This window comes from Macaca thibetana, chromosome 7, assembly GCF_024542745.1.
Source record: "Macaca thibetana thibetana isolate TM-01 chromosome 7, ASM2454274v1, whole genome shotgun sequence".
Lineage (NCBI taxonomy): Eukaryota > Metazoa > Chordata > Mammalia > Primates > Cercopithecidae > Macaca > Macaca thibetana.
The window spans coordinates 19,386,356-19,398,520 of NC_065584.1; the positions used below are offsets into that span (position 1 = coordinate 19,386,356).

At 40.9% G+C, this 12,165-nt stretch overlaps 1 protein-coding gene across 2 annotated transcripts in view; it reads left to right on the top strand.

The window, feature by feature from the left end:
• The window catches only part of KCNK10 (potassium two pore domain channel subfamily K member 10), a 180,948-nt gene that overhangs the window by 114,397 nt on the left and 54,386 nt on the right, over nt 1-12,165 (top strand). For both annotated transcript variants that reach the window (XM_050795868.1, XM_050795866.1), the window contains one exon: nt 6,112-6,229. In XM_050795868.1, coding sequence (XP_050651825.1) covers nt 6,112-6,229 — 118 coding nt within the window. The remainder of the gene's footprint in view (nt 1-6,111; nt 6,230-12,165) is intronic.

The window sequence follows — 12,165 nt, forward strand, 5'->3', positions numbered from 1 at the left end:
TATGGTCTGGTCTGCTTTTTATGAGGGACTCTGAAGTGGTGTGGCAGTTAGGAAGGCCGCTCGATCGTGGTGTGTCCACTCAGGTCAGCTTAGGCCTGACTGCCATGTTGGCTGTCTGTCTGGGTGGGAGGTAAAGGCACACGTGCGTCAGCCTGCATTCTCTTCCCTTCGTCTTATTGCAGATAGTGGGGTGCCCCAGACTGAGTGTGAGCCACACTGCCCTTCCCAGAGGTGGGAAGCTGTGCGTCTGAGATGGAGAAAGAAAAGAACTCGAGGTGGAGAGAAGTGCCTATGCAGAGTTTAGGATGGTGAACTTCCTGTTGACAATTCTAAGAGCATTGTTTGCTAGCTTTGCTGCGCATCAGATGTGTACTATACACACAGCACTTTACCATTCTCAGTGTCATGAGTCCCCTGGGGGCAGCAGTGTTGCCCACTGTACTAGGCCCTCACCAGGGCTGAGTTAATCTGTACTCTAGGAAGTGCTCCGAAAGGGTTCCTATTACTAATACTCCTGAATAAGAAATGACAAGGCACAGTGCCTGATGTCTTGTGTTCATTTTTAAACAACTCTGACAACAACCTTGCATGGAAGGTATTAGTCCCTCATTTTATAGATGAGAAAACCAAGGTTCAGAGAAGCTGAACAACTTGCAAGGCTGAACGGTTACTACTTTATCCAAGAACTTTCCCTGTTGCAAGAGTGATGTATGAGGTGCTTCCACTGTCTCCCTCTCTGTACTGAATCTAAGACATCTCTGAATCAGCCACAAAAGTGCCTCGCTGGGTGTGGCCCCAGAAATCCTCTCTGAGACCCTCCCATAGTTGTTTGAAATATGAACTCACCTCGCCCTTGGATGTAAAGCTGCCCTTCCCCCAGCCACAGAAGATTCACTTATATGTGAAATACTTCTGAAGCAGGTGAAAGAAAAAGTAATTGTGGCAAGCAAATTAAATATTGTCTTTCCTCTTCAAACCCGAGGCTCTTCCGCCACAAATGTGCGAGGAGGTGGAGAGATGTTGCTGCCCTGCTGCTGGGTTTTGAATCATTAGGGGTATTTATGAGTAGTAATGAATGTGGTCTGCCAATTGCCTTTCTCACAGGGGTTGTGGCTTTCCTTCCAACTGCTAATGGCTGGAATAGGCTCACTTTTAATACACTTTAGGAGCCACTTTCCACACTCATGCCCTCACCCTGCCTCAATCCCTGGCTAAATCTCCAATTCATAATCCATTTGCTGACTGTGCCATTTAGGGAGTAAGAACATTGTGGCCACAGCCACCATTGTAAGATGAAGTCCTTTCTCAAGAGACAAATAATCTGTTAGTAAAATGACCATACATCCTGGGTTGCACCCGTCCCGTGGTCCCAGCGTAGTTGTTAACAGAGCTACCTTTTTATTTGCAAGTTCCCTGCTTTGGACAATAGATCAACTGGTTACCCAGCTATTAGCATCCATGCATAAGGCACGAATCTGTTGTATTCTTCAGCCAGTCTGAGACAAGCCAAGAGATTACTGCTGCACCTTTGTTTGTCTTTCTTTTTGGTGGCACATAAGGACACAGAGAAACAGATGATCTCACCGAGTGCACAGATCATAGGAGAAAAGCCACAGACAGTTAGTGGTCCCCTGTGGGTCATCATTCATCCCAGTGCAGCACTAACACTCATGATGGTATCACACGCTGTCTGGAGCAGTGATTCATGTAGCTGGCGTTGCCTGATGGGAGGAAACTGGTGGGGGAAATGTGGTGGGGGGTCCTGTGAGGGGTCCAGTTACCTCCTCCTCCTCTCTTTCTAAGCACATCAGCTACAGATCCGCCTCACTTTGTGAGAGGTTGCCATTTCTCTTTTCTGCCTGTCAGATAGTCCTAATGCATGGTGTGGGGGTGGGGAGGACAAGGGAGAAAGAGGGATATAGAATCTTTTAGATCTTGCCCTCTTTCAAGTCAGCTCTCCACCTCTTTTTAAAAGAAACAAATCATTATTATTTTGGTGTTGTTGTTGAGTTGCTTTTGTGTTTGTCTAATTTTAGAAAGAAGTAAAATGTTTTCCTCTCACACCTCTGGGAAGATAATATACCCAAATTTATTCATTTAGTTTGTTCATTTATTTATTGTTGACTTAAAACATTCACTCCTGGGCCATTTACTCGGTAGCTGAGTGGGTGCTGGAAATGCCAGCTTAGAGGCTAAAAAGGAAATTCAAGGAGGAATGGAATTAAAATGTAAAGTAATACCCTCTTATCTACAGTATCCCCCCCATCTAATTATCTGTCTACCTCTATTGAATTATCTATCTCTGTGAATTTTTTGATCCTCATAAGATCTCGCTGAACTTGATAATGGTTGAAGTTGTAAGTGAACAAATGATGCTCATTGAGTCTGAAATTATTGCGTAACATTCGTTGAACCTCTACCCTGTAACATTTTTTGAGCTAAACTGTACAGAGCTCAGTCGTGCCATTTCATCATCTGTGTGCTCATACATTCCTAACGGGCTGCCCTCCATTCACTTCTGCAGCCTAAATGCAGAGAAAAATCTTAAAAGCAAATGCATTTAATTTTAAAATGTTTTACTTGAGCTCAAACAATTAAGATCATTAGAAAATACTTTGAAAATTAATAAAAATTAAAACTATACACTCCATTAGAATTATTATTATTGAGTTAAAAATGATGTTGCCAATTCAAGTGGTAACAGTCAGTTATAACCCGAGTTTGCTGATTCACTTGAATTCTGGTTGTTTGCCAGAATTTTTCAGAGCCATAAGATCCAGATAGAAAATCAAACCTCATTCTCAGCATTGGGGCTTTCTAAAGCCTTATCAAAAGTTTGGTGACTCGTAGGAGAGCTTATTTTTCTCCTTTTCATTGAGTCTTGCTCTCAAGGAGTTAGTTCAGATCATCAGTGGCCCTACTTTGCCCATAACAACCCTTATGTATAATTTCCACAAAACTGCTTCCCCAAGGCATTTTGGTGCATTGCCCATTTTACTGAAGATTTGGCAGGGAGAGAGGAATTGACATCACAGATAGAACCCAGCTGAATTGGATACTAGATGGAGTTGCTCTTCAAAGACCTGGGCATTGCCACTATGGAGCCTGAATTTCCCACCTGTCTGTTGACACCCCTTTTTGTCGCCTTATTTCTTCTTGTCCTCCTTTCTCAGGGCTTTTCTGTTTTCTCTGATCCCTCCCTCTTAGGGCATAAAAATCAACCTTATCCCACTTTAATTAATTTATTCTTTAATTTTATTTTAACGCAGAGTGACTCATCTCTAATCAACTTCGACAGCCAAATGAAGTTTGGTGTCTCCATTTGCATGTTCAAGGAAGCTTGAACCCTGTAAGGTCTTGATCCCTTGTAAGGTCTCTTCTGCCTAAATTCTTGGACAATGGCTGTCCTTCTTCCTCATATGTCTGGAGGTGAAGATGGGAGTTGGGGAGGCGGCATGCATTCTGGGTACCAAAGGTAGAGGAAAGGCAAAACCATCTGCTTTGGGCCAGACAGGGTTGAATCCTGGCCTCTTCACTTCCTGACTGGGTGACCTAGGACAAGTTAATTAAGTTTCCTGAGCCTGTTTCCCCATCTCTAAGGTGGGGGATCATACTACTTTCTTGCAAGTTATGGAAAGGATAGAATGGAATGACACACAAGTTGTAGAAAGGATAAAACATAATGACACTTCCAATGCACCTGGCGAAGGGCAGGCACTTAACAACTGTTAGTTCCCTTTTCCTTTCAGCTGATAAACGCTTTCCTTAAGGGTTACATAGGTAAACACTAAATATTTATAAATTGTGTAATTCAAGAAAAATGAAACTTGAAAAGGATTCTTCAGATTTTTTGATGAAACAAATCATCGTCCCCGTTGTCTTTCATGCAAATCTGTATTTTTGTTTGCAGTGCTGGGTTTGCTTATGACATTTATGTGCAATTCTCAGCACTGTGAGACTTGAGTGAGCCTAACCTCGCTTCACAGCTTGATAGGAGTTGTAAATATTAGGTACTGATGGTATGATTTGAGGCAACCTAAGTGACTGACACCTAGAGCCCTCCCTGCGGTATTATTCCCATCAGAGCTGAGTAGATAATGAAGATATAAACACTAGTGAAGGCTCGGTGGCTTGGTCTGATGGTACTCATATGGCACAGTGAAAATGGAGATGCTATCAGTGGAAAGGACCCACCATCTGTCTCCCCTCTAGAGCAGAGCAGAACATACCTCCGATGATTATGTGACCATTGTCAATTAGGCTGATTTATGCAAAGACAGTCTGTACACATCCCATGCAACCAGATTTTAAATTCTAGGGTGCCAGGGTTTGCTAGAAACAGTGGCCGGCTGCGGCCTTGCATAATATTCCATGTTCTCTTAGAGGGAGAGAAGAATAGAGTCAGCACTTGACAGAAGGTGCTTTTTTTCCCCTGTATCGTCCAGTCAACTGTCTATGAGTCTGCCAAATCTAGCTCGCAGCCTCTTTTTGTACAACCCCTGAGCTGAAAATGGTTTTTGCATATTTAAAAGATTATTTAAAAGAAAGAAAAATATACAACAGAGACCCTATGTGGCCCACTAGGGCTAAAATATTTACTATCAGACCCTTTATGGAAAAGGTTGTTGATCCCTTGTCCAGAGTGAAATAACTCAGATGAAAGAAGGCAAAATGTAATGATGATTGACTTTTCCAGTTGTAATCTGATTTGTGACAACCACTATATGCCTGTTTTAACAAAACTTAATGGGCATTACTTAGGATAAATGTAATTACATTTCAATATTTCTGTCTTGCTCTCCTTACATAGGGTTATTCCAGGTTTGCCCAAGGAACAGAATGTCTGTTTGTTGTTCTAGAAGTAGCTCCTGTGTCTGTCACCTCCTCTCCAAGGCTTCCACCTGTCGCTTTTATATCCCAGCTCACCCGTGTGAACAGCGTGTGTTTGGGCTGCCATGACAGCACGTCCTACCTTTTCTCCTGGCTTGAAAGAGGGTGGCAGGGGCCAGCTCAGGAAGAACTGCTGAGGAGTTTTTCACCTTCTCCTGCTCGTGATGAGGCTAGGGAGGGATTTTAAGCGGTATCTTTAATTGTTGCCGAAGTATGAACTCAGGGAAGGGGGCAACTGTGAAGCAGTGATGCATAGACTAAGTCTCCTGGAAGAAACAGGGCTTGAATTAGACCCAGAAGGATGGGCACTGTTTGTGGGAGGGCACAGGTACATAAGTACAGGGAACATGTCATGGAGTGTCTGCCCAGAGTAGGGAATTTATAGCAGTGTGAGATGAAAATGGGTCATCATTGTGGCCAGTTTGTTGGAAATTTTAAGGTGTATGGAATCCCAAATTCAGTAATCATTGAGGAGTCATTGTAGCTTATTTTGAAAAAGAGAGATGTGTGTGTGTGGTGTGGGGGTGGGTGAGAGTGGAATGACAATCATGAAATTGGTTACTGTTTGTTAAACCCTAACTGGGAGCCAGACATTGGGCTAAGGATGTTACTTGGACCATCTCATTTAATCCTCACAACAACCCTGTGGGGAAGGTTTTATCTCTAGTTTGCAAATGAGGGAACTAGGCTTAGAGAGGTTCAAACAACTTGCCCAAGGTTCTGAAGTTAATAACGGCCACAGCCAGGATGGCTCTTAACTCCTGCCCTGTGGAAACAAGCTCAAGGTAAAACATTCTTACAAGACAGAGAAGAGTGTAAAAGCAACCAAAATCCTGCCTTGCAGAAATGTCCACTTTGGGTGAACATTCTTCTAGACATTTTTGTGTGTGTATATGCGCAGCAACTTGTATGCATTTTTCATAATCTGGGCCACTCCATGCCTGCAAGCTTTCTATAAATGTCACCATATTCTATATCCTAGTGTTTCCCCCTGACTTAACACTAATTTTCTAATTTTCACAACTGGGTGCACAGCATTTTGCTTTGGGATGGTACCCTCATCCACTTAACCAGTTCTTTCTAGATCATTGCAGGTTCTTGAGCAGGGGAATAATGTATTGGAACCTTTCTTTCTTTCTTTTTCTTTTTTTTTTAAAAAAACACAAAAACTAAAAGAACAACTTTTAAACTGAGTCTTATGCTTTTTCCCTTTCTTTGCAGCATGCCCTTGATGCTGACAATGCGGGAGTCAGTCCAATAGGAAACTCCTCCAACAACAGCAGCCACTGGGACCTCGGCAGTGCCTTTTTCTTTGCTGGAACTGTCATCACCACCATAGGTACCCATTCGTTTGCTAATATCTCTTTCTCTGCAGATCATCTTGAGTAAGGGTGCTTAGTCAGTGTTTTGTCCTCATAGCATAAACTATAGTTTGAGGTTCAGAGGAGGCTTACGAAACACTGTCATTTAAATTAATGCAGTCATTGTGCTGGCTTTCAACAAAAGCCAAAGCAGAATGAAGTATCTCTTTTTCCAGAATGAAAGGCTAGCGAACCTAATGAAAAGGTTAGAATGGAAAATATGAGTTGGTTGGTTGAATTCAGATTACTCATTTGAGCTCAACTTCCATTTTAAAAATTGTACTTCTTATTAAAGCTGTATAGTAAGGGACCAAAATGTTCTACAAAATTTGTTATAAAAAACAGTAACATTCTGACCCTCTCACCTTTTCTTACCTTCCCAGAGACCGTCACTTTCATCTGTTTTGATTGTTGATTTGAACATTCATCCCCATGTCTTTAAATATCTTGCTTGTACTTCTTCTGGAATTTTCAGTTTTGGGGATTTTTTTTTTTTTTTTGACTTTGTATTGTGGAAGATGAGGAGTTAGTTCCTTCTTCCTGCCTGCCCCACCACAGAAGGGCTCTTTTCCTGTCCTCCTGTCTTCCCAATATTTAATTAGATAGAAGTGAAACATCTGCATGATTTTGACTAGATAAATGCTTTCTGCAGCTGATCATAGAGTGAACTGCAATGACCTCTTTCCTGTATCAGTTTTTGTCTTATTTTTTGTGTATCTTTTTTTTCTGACACTTGGAGAGTTTCGTATTTTTGTCTTGGGGTTAACTGTATTTATTTATTTATATTTATTTATTTATTGAGACAGAATTTCACTCTTGTCACCCAGGCTGGAGTGCAGTGGTGCAGTCTCAGCTCACTGCAACCTCCGCCTCCCGGATTCAAGCGATTCTCTTGCCTCAGCCTCCCATGTAACTAGGATTACAGGTGCCCACCACCATGCCTGGCTAATTTTGTATCTTTGAGTGGAGATGGGGTTTCACCACGTTGGTCAGGCTGGTCTCGAACTCCTGACCTCAGGTGATCTGCCTGCCTTGGCCTCCCAGGTGAGCCACCACACCTGGCCTAGGGGTTAACTTTATAAGTATAATGGCATATAATAATCTTAGTGTTCTATTTGTTAACCAGCATGTATTTGATCCCCATAATGGGTGATGATAACTCTTTTCTTTCTTTTTCCAACACAAAGTTTTGGTGGACATCATCTTTTAAATGATTAAACATGCTTATGTTTCTCTTATATGATTTGCCAGCTTTAAATGATAACTCTTGGCACTCAGCTACTACATATAAGGCAGTCAGTGAACTTAGCGTCTCAACTTCCTTTCCCTCTTCCACTATCCACTCTTATTCATGGTATCATTCTATATAAGTTGTATCTCACTTTATTGTGCCTTGCTTTATTGTGTTTTAAGATGCTGAGTTTTTTTTTTACTTTTTTTTTTTTTTTTAAACAAATTTAAGCCGTGTGGCAATCCCACATTGAACAAGTCTATTGGTGCCATTTTTCCAACATCGTGTGCTCCATTCTGTGTCTCTGTCACATTTTGGTAATTTTCACAATAGTTTCAACCTGTTTCATTTTTTATTATATCTGTTAAGGAGATCTGTGGTCAGTGATCTTTGATGTGACAATTGTCATTGTTTTGGGGTTCCACAAACCATGCCCTTTGAAGATGGTGAACTTAATCAATGAATGCTGTATGTTCTGACTGTTCCAGCAGCTGGCCATTCAGGCATCCCAGATCCCTGAGGCACAACGGTATTGAAATTTGGCCAACTAATAACCCGCAGTGGCCTCTCAGTGTTCTAGTGAAAAGAAGAGTCAGTCGCATGTCTCTCATTTTAAATGTAAATCTAGAAATAATTAAGCTTGGTGAGGAAGGCACATTGAACTCTGAAACAGGCCAGCAGCTAGGTCTCTTCTGCCAAACAGTTAACAAAGTTGTGAGTGTAAAGGAAATTCTGTGTGTTTTTTTTTTTTGAGAGAAGATCTCTCTGCGTCACCCACCCAGGAGTGCAGTGGTGCGATCATGGTTCACTGCAGCCTTGATTCCTGGGCTCAAGGGATCCTCCCACCTCAGCCCCCTAAGTAGCTCAGACTACTAGTGTGCATCACCATTCCTGGTTATTTTTTTAAACATTTTTTCTAGAGATGGGGTTTCACTACGTTGCCGAGGCTGGTCTTGAACTCCTGGGCTCAAGCGATCCACCCGCCTTGGCCTCCCAAAGTGCTGGGATTACAGGCATGAGCTGCTGTTCCTGGCCAGTAAAAATTCCTGAAAGAAATTAAAAGTGCTCCTCCAGTGAGTGAGCACACTAATGATAAGAAAGTGAACCAGCCTTATTGCTGATATGGAGAAAATTGTAGTGGTCTGGATAGAAGATCAAACCAGCCACAACATTCCCTTAAGCCAAAATCTAAATCAGAGCAAGAGGGCTCTTTTCAATTCTATGAAGGCTAAGAGAGGTAAGGCGGCTTCAGAAGAAAGTTTGAAGCTAGCAGAGGTTGGCTTATGACATTTAAGGGAAGAAAGCCTTTTGATAACATAAAAGTGCAGGTTAAAGTGGCAAGTGCTAATGGAGAAGCTACAGCAAGTTATCCAGAAAGTCTAGCTAAGAAAGTGGATATACTAAACAACAGATTTTCATTATAGACAAAACAGCCTTATATTACAAGGTGCCATCTAGGACTTTGATAGCTACAGAAGAGAAGTCAATGCCTGGCTTCAAAGCTTCAAATGATAGGCTGATTCTCTTGCTAGGGGCTAATGCAGCTGGTGACTTTATGTTGAAGCCAGTGCTCATTTACTATCCAGAAAATCCTAAGGCCCTTAAGGATTATGCTAAGTCTATTCTGCCTGCCTTCTATAAATGGAACTTCAAAGCCTAGATGACGGCACATCTGTTTACAGCATGGTTTACTGAAGAGTTTAACCTCACTGTTGAGATCCACTGCTCAGAAGAAAGATTCCTTTCAAAATAGTACTGTTCACTGACAATGCACCTAGCCACCCAAGAGCTCTGATGGAAATGTGCAAGGAGATAAATGTTGTTTTCATGCTTGCTAACACCACATCCATTCTTTAGCCCATGGGTGGAGTAATTTTGACTTTGAACTCTTATTGTTTAAGAAATACATTTCATAAGGCTGTAGCTGCCATACGTAATGATTCCTCTGATGGCTCTGAGCAAAGTAAATTGAACATCTTCTGGAAAGGAGTCATCATTGTAGATGCCATTAAGAACATTTGTGATGAATTGGAAGAGGTCAAAATATCAACCTTAACAAGAGTTTGGAAGAAACTCCAAGCCTCATGGAGGACTTTGAGAGGTTCAAGACTTCACTAGAGGAAGCCACTGCTGATGTGTTGGAATTAGAAGCAGAGCCTGAAGATGTGACTGAAATGCTGTATCTCATGATAAAACTTGAATGAATTAGGAGCTTATTCTTATGGATGAACAAAGAAAGTGATTTCTTGGGATGGAATCTGCTCCTGCCTGGTAAAGATACTGTGAACGTTGTTGAAATGACAACAGAGAATTTAGAGTATTATGTCAACTTAGTTGATAAAGCAGTGGCAAGGTTTGAGAGGATTGATTCCAATTTGAAAAAAATTCTACTGTGGGTAAAATGCTATCAAACAGCATTGCATGTTACAGAGAAATTGTGAACGGAAGAATCAATGAATGCAGCCAACTTCTTTGTTGTCTTATTTCAAGAAATTGTCACAGCCGCCCCAGACTTCAACAGTCACCATCCTGATCAGTCAGTAGTCATCAACATCAAAGGAAGACCCTCCGCCAGCAAAAACGTTATGACTTGTTGAAAACTCAGATTATTATTAGAATTTTTGGCAATAAAGTATTTTCAAGTTAAGGCACATCTATTGCTTTTTTAGACCTAATGCTATTGAACGCTTAATAGACTATAGTAGAATGTAAACATAACTTTTATATGCTTTGGGAAACAAAAAAAATTGTGTGATTCACTTTATCATGGTGGTCTGAAGCCTAACTCACAATGTCTTTGAGGTATGCCTGTATAACCTCAGGGTATGTAATTTACATTTTAATTTGTTGTCCTGATATTTGCATTTGTTTTAGTCATAGCTCTATAGTTAGATATCACTAATGTTTATCTCTATTCCTTTTGCTGTGGTTTATCTCATGATCACTTACTTGGCTGAAAGTGATCTTCAAGTAGTTGCCATAAGAATGGCTCAGGGGAGCAATATTCTGTGAGATCTTGCATTGTTCACAGTTGTAGCTTAACATTTGAAGGATAGTTGAAACAAAATGAAATCCATTTTGTTGACTCATATTTTCTTTTCCTTTTTTTTTTTTTTGAGACTGGGTCTTGCTCTGTTGTCCAGGCTGGAGTGCACTGGTGCAAACATAGCTCACTGCAGTCTCCAACTCCTGGGCCAAGTGATTGTTCTGCTTCAGCCTCCTAAGTGGCATATACCACCAGGGCTAGCTAATTTTAAAAATATTTTGTAGAAGCCAGGTCTTGCTGTGTTGCCCAGACTGGTCTCAGACTCCTGGCTTCAAAGGATCCTCCTGCCTTGGCCTCCCAGAGTGCTAGGATTACATGTGTGAGCCACCACGCCTGACTTCACATTTTCTTTTTAACTGGTCTTACCAGTGTTGCTCTTCTGTTTCCCAGTTTTCATGCAGCTGTTGGGGGATACCTGATGCCAGCCTATTTTTTTCCACTTTTATAGGTGGCTTCATCCTTTTGTTCAGTGACTTCAAATATTATTTCTCTATCTTTCGTCTGATAACATTACTAGGTTTTGACTGTTTTATTGTGGTAAAGTTTTCTTGATTGACATCTTTAAACATTTTATTTGCTGTGTGGTTTTGGTTTTGTTTTTTGGACGATTACAGCTATATATATATTGTAACTTCTTTGCTCATCTTCTATGTGTCTCATTTCTCTTCTACTTTTTAACTCTTAAAATTTAGTTTTCATTTTGTTTATTTTATTCTCCCTATTCCTTTTGTTTGTATGTTTTCCACAATGCCTATGCTGCCCTGTACTCCTTCCAATTTTATTTTTTGTTTTTTTTTGTGATCAGTAGGGAATTTTTTCCGTTTCCTGTTTCTTTCCTGAATTTCATAGCTCACATTTCATTTTCACTTGTTCAATTTTCCACGGATTTCTTGAATTTCTGCTTTTTGGCTTCCCTGTGAAGATTCTTAGAGATAATTATTTCATACTTGGTCACAATTTTTGTCTGATTTTGGAAACATTTTTCTGGTGAGCATCTCCATCCATTGGTAAGTTTTGTTACTCTTTTCACATTTTTTTCTTATGGAAGTTTTATATTTATGTTGGGTCAACTTCTTTTTAAAATACCTGGCCCCAAGCAAATTGGATATTCCTGGACCAGCTTTCTGCCAAATGATTTCATGGAGTCGGGGAGAGGAGAGCAGTGTGAGTCAGGATACCACCTTTCAGATAGGACATCCTAACTCTCTTCATTTCTGTGACAAAGTGTTTCCTGCAAATAGGGTCCATCTGTATTATTTCTGTCCTACCTCTCCTGTTTTCTGAACCAGATCAAGTTCAGGGTGGCTTCTGCTGCTATCCCTCTTTATCTTATGTTTCATACTTGGTAAAAACAGGGACCTCTCTTTTGAAGTTCAGAGTGAGGTCCTCACCTTTATACTTGGATATTTTCTGATACTTTCTGAAATTTACCACTTTAGGGCCCTGTCATCATTTTCCGAGCTTCTTCTCTTTATTTTTTGTTCATATGGCTTCCGTCCAATCTCTGCTTCTTTTGGTAGTTCTTACACATATGCTGGAATGTCTGGATTATATCCTTTTTCCAGCTCTGCTGAAAATGAGTTTGAGGGTTTTCTGCCCACATACGATTGTGAAGTAGCACTGCAATAAAAATCTTC